We start from the raw sequence: 23,403 nt of genomic DNA, 5'->3' as shown, positions 1-23,403 counted from the left end.
ACAACACAATAAACTGGGTTGCCCCAAATATGTGTCAAGAATAGCAGCAAGAATTCTCAATATCAGGGCTACAAAAAATAATACCTTAGGAATGTATTTATTTTAAGTGATTATAATGCAATCATCTACTATTTATTTTCCTTTTTAAAGATATCAGTATTTCTGTGTCAGTAACTGGTGTTTCCTGACTTTGGAGAAAATTACAACTAAGATAAAAACAAAATAGGATTCTGTATTTTAGCTAGATGTTGATAAGCAGACACAATCTGACACACACAGACATTTTACTTACCGCCTCTGCAAATGCATTGTCCCACAATACAGTTGCTGTGGCATTATTGTCTTGGCTACCATGAACTATCACCACAACAGGAAGGGATAATGTCTAAGCAGAAAGAAAAACAAAAATATTCAGCCATAATTCTGTATATCTATATATATCTATATATCTATATATATATATATATATATATATAATGAACATTAGCTAAGAATTGGGGAAGCATAATGGTATGTTTTATCAAAAGCTTAGATTTATTCTGAATCAATTTATATTCAGAATTATTTTTAACGATAAACAATTCTGCATATAAATTAATTCCTACAATTACAGAAAAAAAATAACTGGATAGCATCTTTCCATATTAATGCTAATGTAACTCCTATGTTAGATTATTTCTTACCTTAACTTGAAAGACAAGTTCATTGCTTCCAACGCTAAACTGGGACTCAAACAAAATGGTGAACTTCTCTTCTGTGACTGACTCTGCTCCACGTCTGTCTGATCGCTTGATCCTTTTCAAAGACTACAAAAAAGAAGATGTGTTAGAACAATTTCAGGAATATTGGCATATACTGCTCATAACTATCGGACATATATCTAATTTAATTTTGGCACATTGATTATCCATAGAGGGCAATGGAGGATGGATCAAAACCAAAATGGAGGAGCTGTGTGTGCAGTAGATGTTTATAAGTATATGATTGCTGCTTTCATAGGATTTTTAAAGGGAAAACAGCCACCAGGTGGTTCTGAATAAAGCATTTGATTAAATGATAGCCAGGAAGTGTAACTGCATCAACAATTAAATGAGTTTAAGTAGATAGTTGGTCTGGAATAAAAATGTGTCAACACAATGCCAGGAAGGAAAGACATCAGCAATGACCTTGAAGAAAGATTTTTTTTTCCTGCCAATGACAACGGTTACAGTTATGAACTTTGTATGTTTTTTGCAGCAAACAGGTCTACATACATTTTTTCAGCTCTCTTGATATTTGATTTTTTTTAGGATGTAGAACCATTCAGAAAAGTTAATGACTCATTAAAGTTTCTTTTGAAATTGTTTAACCTAAACTAGAGTTCTTGTCACCATTAGTATAAGCATGTTTGTTAGTTTTCCATAAATTTTGTGCATATGTTAGTGTTTTATTTTTTGCAGTTTATTAAATTCAATATGTTTAACTAACATTTGCACTAATTATTCACAATACATTAAACTTAATGGGTGCTTTGAGAGTATCATCTTTTACACCTAACTTACGGTACCAATAACATTTTCTCCATATTATAACATCCTTATTTTCTCATAGTCTCTATGCACACATTTAAAAGTAGATATATATTTTTTTTTCTTTTGTAAGAGGAGTTATCCTTTCTTTACCACAGGTTCTCTATGGGTTCACTTCATGAAAAAGTGATTCATGCTGAATTCTCTGGCTTTGCGTGCAGGCATGCTCCACGCTCTCATTCACCTGGTGTGTTTCCAACACAGCAAGAGAACAGGGGCCATGAAGATGGATCACAAACCACTAGCTACACCTACACCTCAAACAGACTCCCTAAGAGCAAGAAAAATTTTACGATAACGATAAGGACCAAACTGGAGCGTCATAGGTGACGGAATTATACGAGTGTAAATAGCAGCATAGCTTTTAACAAGTAAGGATCAAAGATTTGGTAGTGAGCAATTTTTTTTGTTAAAAAGGTAAAATCATCCTTTTAAAAATAATTTTTAAATATTTAAAACGTTTTTACGCCAAATGACATTACGCCCCTAAACAAGAGACCAATGCAGTCACAGTGATTGCTGTTATGTTTTTTTCTCTTCCCCTATGCATGTGCACAGCAATGATCTAATTTGAACTTGATTTACCCGGAAATCTGACCTTTTTCGTGATAAAACATGTGGGTTGCTATTGAATTTCAATAACCTGCGGGAAAATCCAGATTATAAAAGTGACTTTGTTTTTTTTTTGTGTCAGCTCATTGTGCAAACTAGTGCGCACCCTTTATAAAGCACGATATTGGACCTCCTCCTGTTTTGACATCAATGCTGGAGGAATGCTAACATTAGCTGCCTTGTTAGCACCAGTTCCATCTCTATGCAATCAAAAGGAGAGGTGTTAAAAATATTAATGTTTCTCTCTCAAGTAGAATTATAAATCCTACAGTTTAAAAACACATTTGTTGAATTAAGAATATTAACTTAAGCTTTTTTACTCAAGTAAAAGTGTAGAAGTACAATAAAGTATTTTCAAAAATACTAGTATAAGTATAAAAGTAAAGTAATGCAGGAAACAATGTTCTAGACAAATGCTTTCAACCCTATACCGGTTACTGCACAACTGTATTAAAGGAAACTTTTTCTATAATTTATTTTTAGTTTTATAACTAATGGAAACTGTCAAATTTAACTTTACATCATTTTGAACAACTATTTATTTTGGTGCTATAACGAGTCCAACCACAAAGAAACTAATTGTCTGAATGAATTTAATTATTTTATGTTTTTTTTTTTTTTTTTTATACTAACAGCTCATAACGGGAAATTAGATTAAGTGGAAGAGAACAAACAAGTCAATTTTTTAAATTTAAGGTGTAGAAATTAGAAATAATTGCAAAACATGTAATGAGTAGAAGTAAAAAGTTGTCTTAAAAATAATTACTCCAGTAAAGTATAGATAGCCAGAATTTTGACTAAAGTAAGGTAACAAAGTTATTCTACTTTGTTCCTTGACACCTCTGGCTACAGCCACATAAATGGGCATACAAAAAAGCCAAATTCTAATGCACACTTTTATAAGAAATAAAAGGATATGAAAGGAGGACTAAATGATTTCTCAGACATCTAACATGGGCTTAATGTAATTATCAGAAGGATCTTATAAGCAAAATACCAGGTTATTTAACTTAACTCCTCTTAACTTTAGCAGCACTTATACTGCTGCCAGCTTCCTTCCCTGAAATACTTCCAGGGATTTTACTTTAGTTTTTTATTACATTTCAGACATAATTGGAAGTCCCCTAAATGGAGATTTGAAAGAAGAAGGACATCTATAAATCCACAGTTAGACACCTTGTTCACGTAACTTAGATTTAAACATATGTATAAGAATGATTTTTGTTGTAGACGCCAGTAAGACTAAAGTAGAGACAAAATATCAGGACAAACACTTCAGAACAAGTGACATTCCAGGTAATAAAAGAGTGATCTGGGTTTGTGATGTAGTCGGTATGGATCAATATACAGAACTCTTAATATAGGGAGTACTTTCTTTGTACTGTAGCTGAGTGTCACACTTCAAAACCAACCCGGCTAATATTTTGTACATCCACCTAGTCCAATGAAAACAGTTTTCACTTGTTAAGAGATGACACTTCAGGGTGTGTTTTGCTGTTTTTAGTGACAAGCTGATGACAAAACATCATATGGGTGCTGTGGGTTAAGGGTGGGGCACATCTTTGTTCCCACACCTCTCTCAAGCTCTTAACAAGATTGGTATCGAAGAAAGTGAGAAGGCCGGATCTGCCTGGATCAGTTTGTTCTGGTTTCTATGATTTATCTTTCAAATAGATTTCACTTGTAAACTTGGGGTGGAAGGGAGAAAAAACACACCTGTATTTCAAGGTATGCTCCTAAGTAATAACCTATAAACAATTAACTATTCTCAACTGAGTTAATTATTTATGCACATAAAACAGAAAACAGGGTGTGGGGGTGGTTTAAATGCTTTGAGTTGCACAATGAGAGCATGAAGCAGGGTAAATCACTTTCCCGTGATTCCATATTTAAAAAATTATCGTCCCATTTAGATAGCGAAGCCCCACTTACCATGTTTCTGAAGTGTGCGCTGAGAGTGCCTGTAGTCTGGTGGTACTCCATCACACAGTTATTGTTAAGAATTTCTCCACTGCTCTCACTGGAACACAGTCAATTAAGGAGGGAGTAAATTATCTCTTCTGTCTAATGTGATGGACACATGTGCTGAGAGCTGGAGTGCTTTCATCTTTCTGTTTTCCAAGAATGATGTTTCTCCTGTTTTAATTAGAATATGCCGCTATCATCGTAACCATCTTATGCTGCTAAGAACAAAGAAAAACTTGTGTTTGAGCACGAGGCTTATGGCCAACGATGATTCAACTCTTCAATTGATTTTCAATTTTTGCCCCTAGCTGCCAAGCTGACCTAGAGATCAGAGAGATTTGTTAAAAATCAGGAGAGAGACTGTGAAAAAGGCTAAAAACAGATTCTGTATCTACACCACAGATTCCTCTGAGGCATTTTTCAAGTTCCAGTCATGTCTCTGTGCTAAGCTGTGAAACCAGAAAACTCATTCCAAACAAACTCATATTTATTGATCTCTATGGGAGAGCCTGAAACATCTTATGAAGCATCATGGAACCCCAAAAACAATCTGTCTGTTACCAAAATGGACAAACTAATGTGTTTCTTTTTGTGTTTTAAATTTGCATAGAGAGAAAAAGAGTACTGAGAACGTACTTCCTTGTGTTTTCATTTTTCAGCAAGGCCTTGGCTTGCTGCTCACTAATTATGGTGGCTTTGACCTGAGGAGGGTTCATGTGCACGTTCAACTTCCCTCCCACTAGGAGGCGTACTGTGGCGGCAAACTTGGTTTGGGTCTTCAGAACCTGGGGTGGTTGTTTCTCAATGATGAAGGTACTTTGAGAAGAGGAGAAAGAAAGAAACAGGAAGTTAAAAACAAAGCAAAGCAATATTTATCTGCTTGATTCCCTTTACTACAGCCAACTCTAATGCAGTTAAAATGAGAATTGTTAAAGTTTCAAATTAATTTTGTTGCTGCAGACACTGTGATTTCCTCTTATTTATTTGTATTTTAAAAGATAATAATTTTAAATTAGACATGCTTGGACATCTTTATGTCATCAATGTGTCTTAGCAGGTTTAATTATCAATTTTCTTTCCCTTTTATAAAGTAGCTCTAATGGTAACGTTTAACCAAGGCCATCTGCAACAAAAATCATTTTTACAAATTTCCAATTTATTCACTTTTAATGCAGTCATGTTTATAAATCTTAAGATCTCTGTTTAAATTTTAAATAAACTCTGCATCCTTTGTGCAGTCCCCTTGAGGATGAAAACACAAAATAAAGGTCATCTTAGTTACACCGCTTCAATCGCCCAACAATAGCGTCTCTTGAGATATTTCTGTCAAGATAATCTATCTATGAGGAAACACAAACACATACAATAAAAAGGCAGACAGAATAAGATATAAGCAACAGCACAATTCTGCAGGTCCAAAGGGAGCGTGAGTAAAATGATTATGTTGTTAGGAGTCTATAATCCTTCTGATGTGCAGGTGAGATAAGTAGCGATAGGAAGGCAGCTATCTCCATTTGACAGCGTGAAACCTCAGAAGATTTTAGGGGATTCTAAAGAGGATGTTGCCAGAGAAGCAGTGCATTACTATCTGGTAACAGACTTGTCTGTAGCGAGTCATAAATTGCTGTGACAATGACACGACTTCTCTGTGTGTTATCACTACCTGTGGGGACTATCTCATAAGACAGTTGCAGAAGATGCTGTCAAAAACTTTAGCATACTCTCACTCAGATGCACGGAAAGGCAAAGTCATCCTGGCAGATGGGCCTTTGGGGAGTACAATAATGGACCGAAACAAGTTGTATGTGTCTTTTTAACCACAATGCCTCTGCAGACCTCTTTAGGTGCATTCATCTTCCATTCTTTATCTTAGCATACTATAATGGAAAAGTGTTGACTCTTCCAGGGTACCATCACTTTTTAATTGTGATGCATTTACAATGTATTTGCAGTGTAGTGAAAAGCTGCTTTGCTCCTTACAGGTAATTTATGTTTTAACTTTTTGTAACACGCTCTTTACACAAAGTTTCACATCATGTTAGATTAATGCCCGGTCTGGATAACCAGGAAATTACATAAACAGATGCAGAACCCAATGCAGGGTCAATGCACAAATACCAATCTACAATACTGACAGAAATTCAACCAGAGATGAGAGTGAAGGTAGCCAACAGCTACCAATCTGACAAGTAGGGCTGCACTGAAAAACAATCGCAAAATAAGTAAACATTTCTTAAGGGTATTTAACCTTAATTTGAGTAGAAAATAATATGATTTGCCAATGGAATTAGTTTTTTTACTCTTACAATAAGATAATTAGATAATATGCACTTAAAGTTAACATAAAACCCGATCCAGAAACAGCCCTCTTTGGTGTCTCGGACACTCTTAACAAATTGGGTCATGATGTAACAACAGTGGTCTCCTATGGCATGATGATTGCTAAAAGATGCATATTAAAGCAGTGGAAGGCTGACAGACCACCTAATTTTGAATCTTGGATCAAGGAATTTACAGGAGTCTTGCACATAGAAAAAATTAGATTTGATTTAATAAACTGTCCTCAAAAATATTACAAAATTTGGAAACCCATTTTAGAACAACTGAAGCGATAAAGAACTCCTATCTTCCCCTCTTTTTTTTTGTTCTACTTTATCTCATTTGTTACGAATAAAGGTGTGGACACTCCTATTTGACTGGTTGAAACTCCATAAAGTGTGTTTTTATTTTTTTTACTTTCAGTATGTCCAAAGTGTAAATGAACAAATTATTTTTATATAATATTATTTATTGTTTGTCTAATGCTTTTTTTTTGTTGTTTTTTTTTGTGACAAATGCTAAAGGATTCACTAAAGGACATTAATCATTGTCATGTCTTTGTTGTATACCTGTAAAAGATCTATAAAATAAAGTAAAAAAAAAAAAAGATAACATGCACTTGAAATAAGATAATGAAATTGTTTTTATTTTTTTTTTACTTTAAATGTAATTTGTCTCGTTCAATTGGGAAAGTGTCTCACATACCTCCTCAATTCAGAAAGAAATGCACTTATTTTGAAAAAAAAAAAATTTATTGAGATTTCAAAAATGAACTCAATTGCGATTTTTTGAGTTACAGGTCAATTTAAGATTTATTTGATACAATATCAATGGAAATATTTTGATACTGATTTTGTAATAATTAGACATTTATTTCTTTATTTTCTTGTCTATTTGAACAGCCATTGTATACTATTTTAAGCAATAAGATATTAATATGGAGTGCAAAGGTAAAAAAAAATAGTAACATTGAAGTAAAGTCCAAGGTAAACATTAATCATCTCCTTTCCTGTTAGAAACTGTGATAAAATAAAGCATCAGTTCAATTGTGAAAAGAAGGCACAAAACTAAAGCCAGCCTGAGAGTTCTTAACAGTCTGGCACACTTTCAACTCCTCAGTTCATATTTTATTAAAAAATATAGGCTTGTAAATTATATATAATATACATCAGCATAGAGTGTGTAGCCTGTAAGGGAACCTGTAATAAGCTATGTAGTTTATTGTCATGCAACAAAATAACTGTCAATCAAAACAACATAAAACTAACAAAAGAGCAGGGAAGAAATGGAAAGCTACTGTATTTGTAAACCCACATTGTTTCCTATGTGTGTAGAGTTAACAATGAAGACACTGACTGCAACATAAAGTAACCGCCCCCTGATTTATTTAGGTTTTCATGTTGTTTAAATTAATTCTATGATCTAAAACATTTAAGTGTTAACAAAAAATAGTTAGAAGAAGTCCAAAAGAATGCTCACCTCGTGACCAAAGCTGAGATGATATCTGTGATTGTGCTGTTGAGTTCATTGAGGAGTTCTTCGATAGGTCCGGGGATGGGCAGCTGCTGCCTCAGGTGCTCGGCCCGCCGAATCTGCTGCCTGTTTTGCCAAATAGTCTCTGCAAGCTTCTCACACCTGACAAAAGAATAATTGCAATGATTTAATACTTTCATAATCAGAGAACACTCCCTCTACTAAAACTCATTAAACATAGGTTAAACATAAGAACTCCTGAGTCAATATATAAGAAATGGCAGCCTGTGAATACACACTTTGTATGTCTTTTATTAAAAGCTTCAGAGGTAAGCCCAGAGGAAGCCTGTTGGAGGCTAATAAACCCGTAATTTCATGCTGTTTGAAGGATTCTAGTGGCTGTGTTCTTAGCGGGAGATGGGAAAGAACTCACCAGGACTGAAGGATGTCCAGGCCCCCCTCCGGCGGGCCCCCGTTGCCTGCCAGCTGTTGCCGTCTCTTCCACTGGATCAGCTCGTCATCCAGAATGATGGTCTGCTGCTTTCGCAACAGCTGCAGTGTTTTCTGATGCTTCTCTGCCAGGTCCTGTACATAAAGCAGTCAAAACAAATGCAAACTATCACAATAAACTCAATCAAATGTATCGTTGTCTTTTGGTGCAAAGGCCCGCTCTGGCTGATGGAAGGCCACTCCTTAGATGGATGCCAAAGAGGCTATAACAAATTTAATTCATCTGCTTTACAGATGCGTAACTGAAAAGACAAATATGGAGTACTTTTACTGAGGCTTTCTCACCAGGCGGTATTTCTGTAGTGTGTTGGCTTCTCTTGTCAACCATGCCTCCACGGTAGCTCTCTTGCTGAGGAGGGCGGGTTCCCGCAGCTGCCGGTCAGAAGGGGGCAGAGTGGCAAGGCTGGACAGCTGAGCTGTTGAGGGTGTGGACAAGTTAAACACTGATCAAAAGAGAGGAGAAAGATTTTTTTTAACCTGTGCAAATACAGCATATGTTATAGTCTTTGAGCCATAATAGCTTACTCCAAAGTCGTCCCTTTAGGGAAGTGCAGACCTTGAGAATTCCATTGTACTCTGGCCCTCATGAAAAAAGTTGTTATGAAATATGTTATGAAAGCCCCCCCCACACTCACTCTATGGAATTAAATTAAGCTAACAGCTGTTAGTTTAGAGTCACTTAGGATTACCAAAATGACATCTATTTAGTAACATGCCAAAATAAGAACTATTCTTCTTACTTTGTTACAAACATTTCCCTAAGTATTTCAAAGTTATGTTTTTATATCTGTCAAATGTCTTGACCCATATACAAACAGCATAAGCACTATCTAAGGACCCAATCTAATAAATAAATTATTGCTTTTATTCAATGCATTTGCACAGCGGAGCTTAGGCTGTGATTTTTCTGAAATTTACAGACATGATCTGTGTGGAAATGATGCTTAAGTGCTGCATGTAGTTCAGAGCCCTGTGACTCCACAGAAAGCACAAGCCAGCTAAAGTGCATTGCATGCTGTGATCCACCTGCGATTCACCACTGTAGCCTATGTGTCACATTTTTCACCTCTGTCCTGGTATCCCACAATTTCAAATAATGTCCCGCATTGAACAGGGTTTAAATTGTAAAGAAAGCAGGGCTTGAACCCTTGTCACAGCGCTAACTACCCTGCATATGATGTTCTTAAAATGAAAACAGGTAAAGGACTTTAATAAATATCTCTGAATTAAATGTTTAACTATTCTTAACTTAAGGACATATAGACCCAATAATGAATGCAACAATTTATCACATTTGCTTTTATTTGTAGATATTGTTGCTTCCCTTAACCCTTTTTTTTATGCTGCACAAAACCAATCCAAGTTTACTAGCTAGGGACCCAAAAGATCTTCTAAAAACTCCAATATGTTCTCTATTCTTTGCTAAAAGCAAGTAAAAATGTCAGATTTTACTACCAGGGACCCAAAAGATCTTCTAAACACTCTAATACATCCTTTATTCTTTGCCAAAAGCAAGTAAAAATGTCACAATTTACTAGCCAAAGACCCAAAAGATCTTCTAAAAACTCCAATATGTCCTATATTCTTTGCTAAAAGCAAGTAAAAATGTCCAAATTTACTAGCCAGGGACCCAAAAGATCTTCTAAAAACTCCAATATGTCCTCTATTCTTTGCTAAAAGCAAGTAAAAATGTCAGATTTTACTAGCCAGGGACCCAAAAGATCTTCTAAACATTCGAATGCATCCTCTATTCTTAACTTAAAGCAAGTAAAAATGTACAATTTTACTAGACAGGGATCCTAAACATCTTCCAAACACTCCAATACATTCTCTATTCTTTGCTAAAACAAGTAAAAATGTGCGCAGGACACAAAATCGACACAATGTATAGCAGCACCGAATATTTCTGTCTAAATCACAGAGATGCCAATATGTGGTCCACATTGGATCAGTATAATTGCATGACCTTAGAGATCAGAAAAATAAAGAAGGTAATTTGAGGGGGAATTATTGTTTAACAAATTATGTGGTCCCATGGTAAAATTAAAGCCATCAGAATAGGGCTTTAAATGCCCCAGAATGTTGGCCAATTCCTTCTAAACAAAATGGTCTAAGTCAGGGTTATGTGACTCCTTGCTTGTAGACACCTTTAAAGCTCGAAATCACTGTTAAAATAGCTGATCTGAAGAGCTGTCATCCATTTAGAGGAAACATTTGTAACTGAATGTTGACTTCTTGGCTGAGGTCTTGAGACGTTGCTTCATTATTTTCACATGATGATGATTTTTCCCCATGGTAACATCTGCTTTGGGAAGTGCGCAAAACCCTAATGCAGCTAAACATGCCCATGACATACAGATGTACTGGAACTATGCCGATTATAAAAAAAAAAATCTCTGTTTATCAGACCACAGAACATGTGCCTGAAAGTGTGAGCTTTATTTACTTTGAATGAAAACTTTACTCTGAATGCTTATGCTTCTGGAAGAGCTGTTTTTTCTTAACTCAGGGTCCCCCCCATCCAATGATGGTTGGGTGCAGCATTAGAGTAGGTGCCCCATCCAGGGAGGCTATCGACTCTTGTCAAAGCCACCCAGGATTTTCATGCCAGAGCTTAGGACCATTGCTCCATGCTTATCTCCTTCTCTCTCTTCACATTCTCTGTTTGATTATTTTTCAAGGTTTTTAAACTGTAGCACCATGATCTGGGATTTTATGCATAACAACCACAGTAATGGAAAGCGCTGAGTTTTGTGAAATGGGTGAAATGAATCTGTATTTTTTCTTGCATCTAGGGCACGGAAATACATTTGGTAATTCTAACTCACCTATAAGACCTGCGAGTTTTAATTGAGTAAATGTCAATAAAGAAATGTTGCACACCGTTCAACCTACACATTTATAGATTTCTTACTAATTACCAACCCTGCAGCTGCTCATTATGCATGTTAGTAATTAGTTTTGAGTAACAACGCTGACAAGCATGTCCTCTGGTCTCACCCTGGATCCGAAGGCTTTCTTGGTACTGGATGATAAAGTACTCCTGGTTGTGCTGGAGCTTACGCAGGTCGTTCTCAGTGTCTTGGGTGAGCAGGCGAAGCTCCTCGAAGCCTTGGTTGATCTGCTGGTACTTCTGAGACATACTGTCCATCATCCCGCCCACTGGAGAGCTTGACTAAACACAACATGGGAAACTCAGAGATGGAGGAATGAGGAAGCCAAACATCTGTGACTGAAAAAGTTTGCTTTTGCACATCGTATGTTAAATCGCTTGCCAGGTGGAAGGAGGGATTTGTTTACTTTGATTATTAACACAAATGGGTGAGCTGTTATTTTAGAGCCCTTAGGGTAGGATGCTGACTTTTCTATGTTGTATTTAGGGCGTTTGATGACGAACTCCACAGTGGCCTACAAAAAATACAGAGGCAACAGTGGAAAAATGAGATGAGAGAAAATTCACGTGTACTGTCTGGCTTGCCATGAGCGCACCACGGTGCCTGGTGGCGTGAATTTCCTTCGGTCAATTTCACAAAAAGAAGAAAACACGATGTGAATGAAAATCAATTCAGAAAAGGACTTAGCAGGAGTCAGATGTTTTTACGCACTGCTAGTTTCATGGTTTTATAACTCATGGTGCCATGGTGTGAACGGAAAAAGCACTGCTTCATAAGGCAGCGTTACAATGGTAAAATTCAAAAGAGGAGATTCAGCAAAAACATAAATAAAAACTAAACATAAACTAATGCACTATGGAATCACTTTTAAACCAGCCAAATAAAATCTGCTTTTATTTTTTGGACAAACAGCAGAAAAAGACAGCAGTTATCCAATTACCCAATTTCTGAATTGAGGACCATTATGTTGTTTGTTTACTTAGTAATGTCAGGTCTGGTCCAGGAGGTGGCATGAATAGTTGGTGGAGGTGTTTGTGTGTTTATATGCAACACACTTCAAACGCCATCCACATCCAACTTACATTTGTTGCTTCTCTGATGAGCCTCTGCTCTGTGTAGAGGATGTGTTTGATACATCGGACCAGCTCCAGCGGACAGCGGTCATACGTGCTCTGAAAGACAAGGAGAGCATGAGCCATGTTAAGATCCGTTAGCACCCGACGAGCCGAGCAGCCGCTGCTCACAGGGCACACCAATTTAGTAGCATCAAAGAAGCTTGTTAAGTTCTGGAGGGAATGCTGGAGACATGCTAAAATCAATTAACACCTTGAAGCGCAGTGTGGCACACCTCAGTGACGGGAATTACAACTGTTTATTAAACTAGTGAGTAGTCGCTGGGATATTTTAACTACTGGTGAGTAGATTGCTATTAAAAAATAAGTATGATAAACATCTAAACATAAACTGATTAAAAATTACTGTATAAAGTGCAGGCATGGTGTCATGGTTAAGAGATCAATACGCAAATCCGTCTTTATTTCCATGCCAGGTTTCAGGCTTGAGAAAATGGTAATCACAGGAACCTTTCAGTGAGCAGGGACTTCGATCATAAATAGCAGTGTTGGTTGGTTACCTTAGAACTCACTTGGTCTGTTCTCTTGTTTTCCTCCATGTGGATACAACCTGTTCTCAAAACACCAAGTGTATTGTGTACTCTTTCTAGGAACTACTTCAAGGAGGGAAACTGAGCGAAACACTTTTGCTTTATAAACACCTATCCCCTGTTTCATTGTAAGCAACTCAAATATTGTTTTGAAACCTTACTTTGTTGTCTTTTATATTTATTGAACAAAAGCTAGATATCATTTGCATTAATAAAAAAAAAATGTACTCCTAAAAAAAAATAAATTATATATTATCAATTATTAAATCTCCTTGTGCTTTCATATCACATGAAACACTTTTACTGTGGTGTACAGACGTTATTTATATATATATATATATATATATATATATATATATATATATATATATATATATATATATATATATATGCACTAATGTAGGAGGGCAAATTCTATAGTTCTGCAGGTAACTATTTGCCTTTTTCCTAAATGAATATACAGCTGTGCTTGTATAAGTTTGCACACCCTACCATTAAATACATCTAAAATGTCTCCATCATATCAGCAGTTACAGACGAAGTAATATCGTCGCTTCAAATAGCTCACTCAGCCTTCTAATCCATGCTTAATGTTAAAGAACATATTTAGATTCTGATCACAGGTTAAACACATGAGATTAGTTTGTAGCTAATATAGATAATTTCACACAAATATATTGACATTGTAAATAGCAATACTTGTATCTGCTGACTTTAACAAATCTATAGTTTTATCCACTATGGCACAATGAGGAAGGCATTATCTCCAGGATTATATATTTTTGTTTTACTCTACATACATAGTAAGACTACATTAGCAGAGTTTATATGTCTTTATTAAGCATTGTTTAACCTCTCGTGGGGACTTTAAAATTTTTAATACACAGCTCTATACTAAGTTTAACACTTTATTTCCATTTCTTCTTTTACAAATAGCTTCAAAGAAGTTTGACTTACTTCTAAAGTTTGAATGTAACCATCTTAATAGTTCTCTTAGCTTGCATCGCTTAGGGAACGAGCACAAGCTGAGGATTAAAGATGAAGTAACTAGTTTAAAAATGTCAACAAATGAATATCGGAACTGAGAGTCAGAGTTTTTAGAAACAGGAAAGAATATTCAGCTTCAAGGCTTCATGAAAAAACTGCTTTGTACTTAAGCTTATCCACTGCATGTACATTTGCACAAGCTTATGCTCTAAACTTCTTAGAGCATAAGCGGCAAGAAAATTGTCATTTAAAGCAAAAAAGTCAAAAAACCTTTGATTAACCTTTGAGACAAACGAGATAATCAATTTGACCAAAAGGCATGGGAAAGTTTAGGTTCAACAATATGAAATGAAGGGATAACTCAACAGAAAAACAGCAACAACAACAAAAGTTACCTTGAGTTGATTAGCGTAGTGACCCAGTTTGATTTTAAGTAGGAAACCATCTTCTCCAACCTGGTGCTCAGCCTTGTTTTGCAGCTCTTGTATCAGACTATCCAGCAGACGTTTAGCTTTGAACTCCTCCTGTGGGTTCTCCAGGTCTATGGCATCCCTAATGAAACACAGAGAGACGCAGATAGAATAAATGTGGAATGCATGTAGTTTGATGACTCTTGATGCAGTGGATACCAACAAAACTCACCAGAGCTGGCTCTCTATCCACTGGGACAGATAATGTCGCACTTCAATGGGGAAGTGCTGGCCATACAGTGATTGCATCTGGTGAAGCGCATCTCCCTGAAGCTGCTGGGCCTGAATCCACACTGCCATCATCAACACCCTGAAGCTGCAAGGGAATCAACTAGTTAGTAAACAGAGTATCGGCCTGATGACGCAAAAAAACTAGCCACATTTGTGCGATTTGAATACAGAGAGAAAGTTAGGAAACTGACAGTTTGCTGAACTAGCTGTATAAATGAAACCTGCAGTAATAAGCACATAAAGTATGCAATAATGACGGATTTCGCATTTACACATTAAAAAAAGCCTATATATTACAACACACCCTAAATGTTTCTGAAACAAAAAGTGTACAATTTACATGCAAAACCTTTCAATCAGGTTTTCAAAGCACAGAACTAAGAATAGACTGAGGTTTTAAACAAAAAATTGGCTTTAAAGGAGAAATTATATGTTAAACTTTTTTTTTTTTTTACTTTTTTGATGGTCTATAAGGTGCTGGCTGAATAGTCTTTGGCCAAGGTCATTATACAGGGGGATTTTAATATTCATGCCGACATTAGACCTAATTGGTTTTGCTCAAAATGTACTACCACTTTTTAGAAACCTTCAAAATGTAATGTAAGTATTCTCCTTCCCAAAATAATTCATTTGAATTCAGACAAAATAGAACTTATTGTCACTTCCTCTGGAAGGCATTAACTTACCGGTAGCCTCGAAATATAGTGTAAAAAACCTTATTTTTATTATAGGATATTACAGAAAATCTAAATTTATTGCACAGGGACAATGCTGAGAAACTAGTCCATGCCATGGACAAGTTCCCCCAATGGACTTCCTGTTAAATCCAGAGTAGAATTTAAAATTCTATGAGCCCTATATACCCTAACTCCATCTTACATCAGGGATCTGATTGTTCCTTTTGTTCATATCTTCGCTCCCAATGAGTGAATATACTATTATTGTCTCCAACATTCTATGAACGTTAAACAATGTTTTATAATTCCGTAAAAATATAAAAAAAACTATCCACTGGACTTGGTTTCCAGTGGATAGTTTTTTAAACTTTTACGGAATGACTATGACCTGGATGACTGAGAATCTTCATCAGCAATGTTTTATAATGTTTTATTTAAAAAGCATTTCATTATTCTGTTATCCTTTGAATTTGTTGCTTGTCCTTTATCTCCCCATCTACGACCAAATCTATGAGCTATATATCAATTGCTACCCAGCTTCACCTGCTTAATATAAAAATGTATTCTGTTATAGCTAATAGAATAAAATCCACTTTACACACAAGGTTGTGAACGTTGTCACATATCTCATTACAAGGTGCAGCAGGAGTCCTTAAGGAATCAAATTGAGTTTGCTTGTTAAAGAGGCCTGTTGAGCTCGAGGAGACAGTGTGATGAAAGAAACACAAATTTTAGTTCTTAAAATTCAATAATGCAATGTGCTGAAAATACCCAAGTTTTATTATTCAACTAAGATCAATTATACTATTCTATATCTATCAGAAAGCAGGTGCAGATTGTAAGGTGCAGTCTATGAAAACCATGATTGATTTAACTACATCTTTTTTTTTTTAAGAAAAGGTAATTCCATGGCATATATACACACAGCATAAAATGAGCAAGCAACAGCAAACATCATTAACACATTTAGTAATGTTCATACTGGACTGATTTTTTATTTATTTTTTCCTTTTTTCAAGAAAAATTAAAAGCTTAGATAGCTTGTGAGTTTAGTCTTATCTGCACCGTTATATGTTGCAAATATTTGGTGCTTAAATCGTGTGTTAAATATGTAAAAAGCAAGAGATACTTAAAAATTTAAAAAAATTCCACTACTTAGATCCAAATACTTGATACAATTTCTGCCCACTCCTTGTCAAGCTTTTTAAATCTTAAAAATTATTGAAAAAATTAGGAGAGTGCTATAATTAAGTATAAATTGGTTACATATTTATCAAGCCATAAACAATTACGCAAAGTTAGCTCATGAGAAAATCAGGATGTAACCAAAGAGATTTATATACCTCATAGAAACCTATTGCAAATTAGGTTTATATTGCAAAACTTCAAATTGCACCCCAAGAGAGGTCACTTTAGGATTTTCCAAAACTTCTTTTGAAATTCAACCTGTTTAAATTATTAGGAATGCTTATAAAAACACTAAAGCTTCATATTTCTCTCTTCTTTGAAATTTTCTACCATAAGTTCCTGATAACCGATTTAATCCTTTTTTTTTATTCTACAAGCTGTAGGTCTCCAATTTAAAAGATGCTAAAGTTACAGGGGACTATAGCAAAACTACCTTGATGATCACAGGTCACACATGGTTCTTTAAACTGGTGAAGATCTCAGTCATCCAGATCATAGTCATTCCAAAAACAGAAAATTAAAAACAATCAACTTTGGATTGGTTGGTGGATTGTTTTTAACTTTCTTTTTTTGGAATGGTTCTTTAAAGGGGTCATACAATGCAAAACCGAGTTTACATTGTCATAGATGAATAACAATAGTTCGGTGGGTTAAATGGACATACAGAGAAGTTCAAACCCCATTGACACCTCCTTTCTCTGCAAATCTCACAATTCTAAACTTCCACCATAAAACGGGCGAATCCAAACGAAGTCTCAATTGACATCAGCTCGGGGATGTTGCCGTATTTGGTTCTGGCCTGTACTTTTGTCTTTCCCCGAAATTGACATACAGACCAGCCCACTGGTTCACTGGCCCAAGCGAGGGGGGCGGGTATGAAGTGTCGACTACTGGGCCGTTGACTGGACCGGACCTCAGTGGAGAGCCATGAGCCGCTCGTCCTCAGCCGGAAGAGGGGCGGCAGGCGGGGGGAAGCACGGTGCCGCCTGTGTCCAGGCTACCATCACCAGGTCCGGCTCAGTCGCTCCGTCCCCCGCTGGCTCCCTGCCCCTGTCCGCCAGGGTTCCTGGACCAGCCCCGGAGCTGACGGCTCGGTTCCAATGCCCGGTGTGTTTCGACTATGTGCTGCACTGTAGGCGACCAAAATGGACCAAAATTTTGAAATTTCCCCACAGACTATTTTTTATGTATTAAAAGTAGTACATGTCTGTGAAAAAGGGGACGTCTGGTCAGCCTACCATATCAACAATTTCAATGTTTCAGTGAGTGAGTGCTTGTTGCTATGATGCGTCTTTACTTAGCAGTTTCGCTCATTGTAAACCAACCAATTAGCGGACAGCTCAGCTAAATATTCATGAGCATACCATAAAAGGAAGAAAAGCTGTCGTTTCATTCTAGGGCTTATAACCAGGCTCATAGAACAGAGAAAATGCTTGAACAGATCTTAAGGATCAGTACCAAGTAACCTATATAATCACTCCACAAAACAAAACTCCAAACCATCTCTGGCAGACTGATATAGCTGTAAGCAAAATGAAGCAGACATTTCCTCTGCCTTTATGGCATTAAAGATGTATATCTTAGAGTTGAGGCTTGGAGCCCTTTAGTATTTATTACAAGCTTTACTGTGAAAACCAAAACCTCAGTGGTTGCTGCCATCAAGTCTTTTGCAGTTGGGTTGAGGGTTTTTACCACCTGCCTCCCAGAAATCAGGTGGAGGCAATTAACCGCAGTATTTTTCTACCTCGTTTGAAGGATTTGTCACTGTGCCTTTAACTTTAACCTTGTGAAGTGACTTCCAGCTGGATCTCTAAGAAAAATACTTTTTTTGTGGCAGTCAAAGGCCTCTGTTCTTAAGTTTATTAAAAATTTTTTAGAGTTTGCTTCATTTCTAACATGCAATTACAGGTATTTGAGATGTTTCACATAAAGCACACTGTATGCAGCTAGTTACTGATTGCATCAGTTTGGTATGAGATGCAACTGGGTTTGCTAATGTCTGCAAAAAAGAGACAATTCTAAATAAACAAAAATGAAAATAGAACATAGAGATATAGATGTTATAGATAGATATAGATATTTTTTGAGGAGATCCACATAAAATTTTTACTATATCCGTAATTTGAATTACAAAACATCCTGATGAGAAACAACTTCCTTAAATCTGTTTTATTTTTCCATCTTCAACAATAACAGCGAGCTATTAGTGTTTCTGTGCAACACTTATTTTTCACTCTGTTTTCACTCTGAACATGCTTAAGGCTTAAATTGTTCTCGAGTTATCCCTAGGTTGAAATGCATTGTGTTGGGTCAATCTCGCTTGTTTCCAGTCAACACACCCACTCACCCTTCTCAAAAGTGGCCCAGTCACTGTCAGTAAAAGGCAGAGAGAAATGAGTATGCGGGAAGTTTGTGGTGTACATTTGTCATGTTTGTGTGCGCATCAGTGTATTTGTAGGTGTTTGTGGTGTCAGTGGTTCTGCCTGACAATGTGTGCATCTTTTGTATACCTGTGCACAAACACTTCACACAAACATACCTACACATAGCTTCTTTACTATAACCCAACAAGCAAAAAAAAAAGGAAGTTAAGCCTCCAAACCAATACGATACTGTGTCTCTCGCACATCTCTTTCACTTTTGTTTCTCAGCAGCTTATTTCCGAAATCCGGACCGCCCATTAAAACACTCTGCGTTAGTTTTGTTTGATTTTCTTCTTCCATAAATGCAGTTTTTTTGATGCAGCAATTAAACAGACATATGTCTAGGTAAACACTTAAAGCCACACAGAATTTAGAGATGCAAACAGTAGACTATCTCCGTTATAAAAGAACAAAACTGTGTTCTGAGCAATGTCCTTCAGCAAAGCAAGTCCAAGGTTTAATTCCAAGGTGTGCATGTTCTCCCCATGCATGGGTTCTCTCTTCCTCACACAGTCTAAAAACTTGACTGATAAGGCTCAGTTAAGCTTGACGCATGCACATTTTGCATGTTAAATGAGACCCACTGACAGCAAGTCTGCAGCTTTTATACTTCATGCTGCTTTTACACTTGTACCTAATATTCTGGCCGGCTCCAGGAGTACAGCACAACACAATACATATAGTAGCAGAAAATACAGCCGTTTTGGTCATCAAAGAGTGAGAATAATTTCCTTCCGAGAGATATCTGTGAAGATTTTCAGTCATCCAGGTCATGGTCAAGCTTGAAATGTTGAGTTCAGTTTAGACAAATGGCGGTGGCGCGTGGAAGGTTTAATGACGTAATTTGATCGCACAGACCTCGTGGGCATATCAAGCATATTAAGCCTTAAGGCTGACTTATACTCAGAAACCACATCATCTGTGTGTGTGTCGCAGTGAATGCAAATGTGCGCCCACCCCTGTCGCAGACACCCTGTTGCACCTCTCCAAAATTGTAGGTGACCGCTGACAGTGCCGCAGACAGGAGGCCTCTGATTGGTCAAATCTATATCCGCTCTACACTATGCATAATTTCTTTTTGGTACCTTAGTGGCTTGTTTTGTTTGTATGACCGCCATAGCGGAAAACGATTCGTGAATTTGGACCAGTTAGAAGAGCGAGGTGTGTGAGAACGCTGGGACCCTTTTCCACTTGGATCCCCGCTCTTTTTTGCCCTCAAGTCCCTCCGTTGTCGAATGAACTTGCTAGTTCGTGATTGTCCCTCTTGCGTCGTGGAGTGGAATAACATAGCGCAGACCAAGCTTTAATATTGGGCATAAATCAAAAATAGCTGCAACAAGCTCCAGTGATGGGAGTACCGGCGTTGAAAGTAACGGAGTTACTAACGCCGCTACCTTTTTTTAGTAACGAGTAATCAAAATGATTACTCTTACTGTAACTATAACGCAGTTACTGCACATTACTCAGGTCGCACAATGAACCTTTTTTCATTATAGGACTCGTGCGCGCGTCATGAGAGAGGGGAGGATGGAGAGTGAGGATGACTCCAGCGGCAAAACAGCGCTTTCCAGATGGAAATACTGGTGTTACGTCGAGCTGCGTTTCCCCATCAGATACGGTTTCCCCTGCATCTCCGCACAGCGCGGAGGCACCATTCACTGCGCAAGCGACAGGAAACGCGCATGCTCGCTAAAGGCGCGCAACAGTCGCCCTGTGCTCGCGCCACAGGGGAACTACGGAGAGCGTGAACGATCATTAGCCTATATGGAGAAAGGGGGATGGATGGATGGATGGATGGATGGATGGATGGATGGATGGATGGATGGATGGATGGATGGATGGATGGATGGATAGATAGATAGATAGATAGATAGATAGATAGATAGAGCTACGTTGCAGTATCTATAACAACCCAAACACAGGATTTCAGAATTAGACATCCCCAGTTATTAATTTCATACACTCGCAAAAGTAACGCAATAGTTACTTTTACTAGTAACTAGTTACTTTTATTGTGGAGTAACTCAGTTACTAACTCAGTTACTTTTTGGGAGAAGTAACTAGTAACTATAACTAATTACTTTTTCAAAGTAACGTGCCCAACACTGACAAGCTCACTGCGACACACTGCTGCGCGATCATTTAGACTAAACTGCCATTAGTTTTGGGAGAGTGCTGGCCTAGTGGGGTAGAGTAGTGTGCTTGTGCTCTGAAAAGGTTGCAAATACCCGTTTCAAACCCCACTGCCTCCATTCTAGGTTCCTGAGCAAGACACACTGTCCCCAAAGGGATTGATTATATGCAGAGGTTAATTTCTCCATTGTGAGATCAATAAAGTAAAATTATTATTATTATAATCAAAATGGTTGTATCTCTCCATGTCCTGGGCCCCTCCCCCTGTGAACATGACAGATAAGCTGCAAAAGGTAAACATGTAAAAAAAAAAAAAACAAGGGGAGACGACGAACAGTACAGTAAAGGTGTTTGTGGTGTCAGTGGTTCTGCCTGACAATGTGTGCATCTTTTGTATACCTGTGCACAAAAACTTCACACAAACATACCTACACATATCCTTTTTACTATAACCCGACAAGCAAACAAAGAAGGAAGTTAAGCCTCCCAACCAATGCGATACTGTGTCTCACACATCTCTTTCACTTTTGTTTCTCAGCAGCTCATTTCCAAAATCCTGACCTCCCATTTATTCACTCTGCGTTAGTTTTGTTCGATTTTCTTCTTCTTTACATGCGGTTCATTTAATAACAAAGTTCAACAATTAAGAGCATGAGTTTGATAAAAACCTACACATGGTTACTAATCATGTATGAAAAAAGCTGCTTTGCTGCAGATGACAGAACAACTTAATTTCATAAGGAGCTTCTCCTGACCATGACTTCAACACATGACTTTCTGTCAAATGAGTTATTAGCCAGTTGGAAAATAAATTAATCTACTACAAACCCTTTCTATCAACCCTTTCTTTATCTAATATGACCTCCTGGAAAGCTGATTTATGGAATCCATGTCAGAGTTCAGCCCCAAACGGTGGCTGGTTCTGTTATGTACCCATTCATTTCTAGCACAGCCAATTCAAAGCAACCCCCACAACTACTAGTAGCACTGGTGAAGATGTGCACAGAGGTCTTAATTGTAATGAAGATCTGATGTCCACAAGATGCCAGAACTTGCTTAAGTGCTTTATTTTTTATTTTTTTTGCAAACAAAGGTAAATATTGCTCCTCCGCATTGCCTGATTTATCACTGTTTCATTCCTAAAACTCTTAATTAATGCTGAAGACATGTAACTTTCTTTAGATTTTCATGGAAACTATTAGCACTAAAAAATGCATTATTACATAATTTACTTTAATGAATAATTATATAAATCGTTATCTCTGAAAGCCTTCCATTCCTAATTCTTTCCTCCAATATTATGCTATTGTGACAAATTTACATCAAGTATTTTAACATGTTTCCATCTTGGAGGTCAGTGGCACATCTCAGATGCTAACTCTGGTGTTGCCTTTACTTTTGCATTTAAAACACCTAAATATGGCCATAACAATAAAAAATACTTAACATAAGCTTTTCTTTCAAAGTAGAGATGACTGTGTTGGTAAAATAATCAAGATTTTAATAAGATCCCCTCTTGATCTGTTTTTAAATAAAATATGTCACTTCCATGGTAGGGGTTGGTCACTGATTCTTCATACTAAATCAATTAAGTGAAAATAATACCATAAATAGAACCTGTCTGACACCACAGGGTGGGAAAAAAGTTCACAAAAAGCAACACATTATTCCCTGATCTAGAGAATTTTAAGAACAGTTGAGAAACAATTTCATTGCCAAATAACAGAAAAGATTATCTTAGCTAGGTCTTAGAACTTGGGACTCTAATTAACCACAATTAATAATTGATTGATTTATGGATTGATTGACTTTATTGATCTCACAGTGGAAAAATGTACTCTTTACATCACCTTAAATAGTTAAAGGAGAAGAATGTGCCAAAGGAAGAAAAAGGTGCATGGGATATAAATGGTATATAGAGTGCGTCCACATATGACAGCTTTTTTTTTTTTTTTTTTTAAGTTTCCTGTCTGGCAATGTGGCAAAAAGAATAATTGTCTTGATGAGCCCAACAGATTTTGGGCTCAAAAAAAAAGAGCCCAACAGATTTTGCTTTCACAAGTGGATCAGTGTGGCTATTGATATAGTGTTCTGGTTGATTTATACACAAAAAGAGCTTTATTACTATTCATGCAGGGAGTATTACAGATTTTATGGACACTGCAATGTAACCTTGGATGGGTCAGAGATAGAAAGGGTTCAATCTTTTAAATATTTAGGAATTTTAATTGATGAAAGTCTAAATTTTAAACCTCATGTTGAACAATTGATCAAGAAACTCAGACTGAAA

The 23,403-nt window shown here is 36.9% G+C and overlaps 1 protein-coding gene across 2 annotated transcripts in view; it reads right to left on the bottom strand.

The window, feature by feature from the left end:
* The window catches only part of stat5a (signal transducer and activator of transcription 5a), a 74,731-nt gene that overhangs the window by 8,851 nt on the left and 42,477 nt on the right, over positions 1–23,403 (bottom strand). For both annotated transcript variants that reach the window (XM_038278304.1, XM_038278305.1), the window contains 11 exons: positions 14,634–14,777; positions 14,387–14,543; positions 12,424–12,513; positions 11,448–11,622; positions 8,733–8,863; positions 8,371–8,522; positions 7,944–8,099; positions 4,782–4,961; positions 4,113–4,200; positions 684–806; positions 293–385 (listed from right to left, as the gene is read on the bottom strand). In XM_038278304.1, the coding sequence (XP_038134232.1) occupies positions 293–385; positions 684–806; positions 4,113–4,200; positions 4,782–4,961; positions 7,944–8,099; positions 8,371–8,522; positions 8,733–8,863; positions 11,448–11,622; positions 12,424–12,513; positions 14,387–14,543; positions 14,634–14,764 (1,476 nt within the window). In that variant the 5' untranslated portion in view covers positions 14,765–14,777. The remainder of the gene's footprint in view (positions 1–292; positions 386–683; positions 807–4,112; positions 4,201–4,781; positions 4,962–7,943; positions 8,100–8,370; positions 8,523–8,732; positions 8,864–11,447; positions 11,623–12,423; positions 12,514–14,386; positions 14,544–14,633; positions 14,778–23,403) is intronic.

Source organism: Cyprinodon tularosa, unplaced genomic scaffold, assembly GCF_016077235.1.
Source record: "Cyprinodon tularosa strain WSP-4 unplaced genomic scaffold, ASM1607723v1 ctg14, whole genome shotgun sequence".
NCBI classification, from domain to species: domain Eukaryota; kingdom Metazoa; phylum Chordata; class Actinopteri; order Cyprinodontiformes; family Cyprinodontidae; genus Cyprinodon; species Cyprinodon tularosa.
The sequence above is the reverse complement of the archived record's forward strand: the minus strand, read 5'-3'. Positions and strand labels throughout refer to the sequence as shown.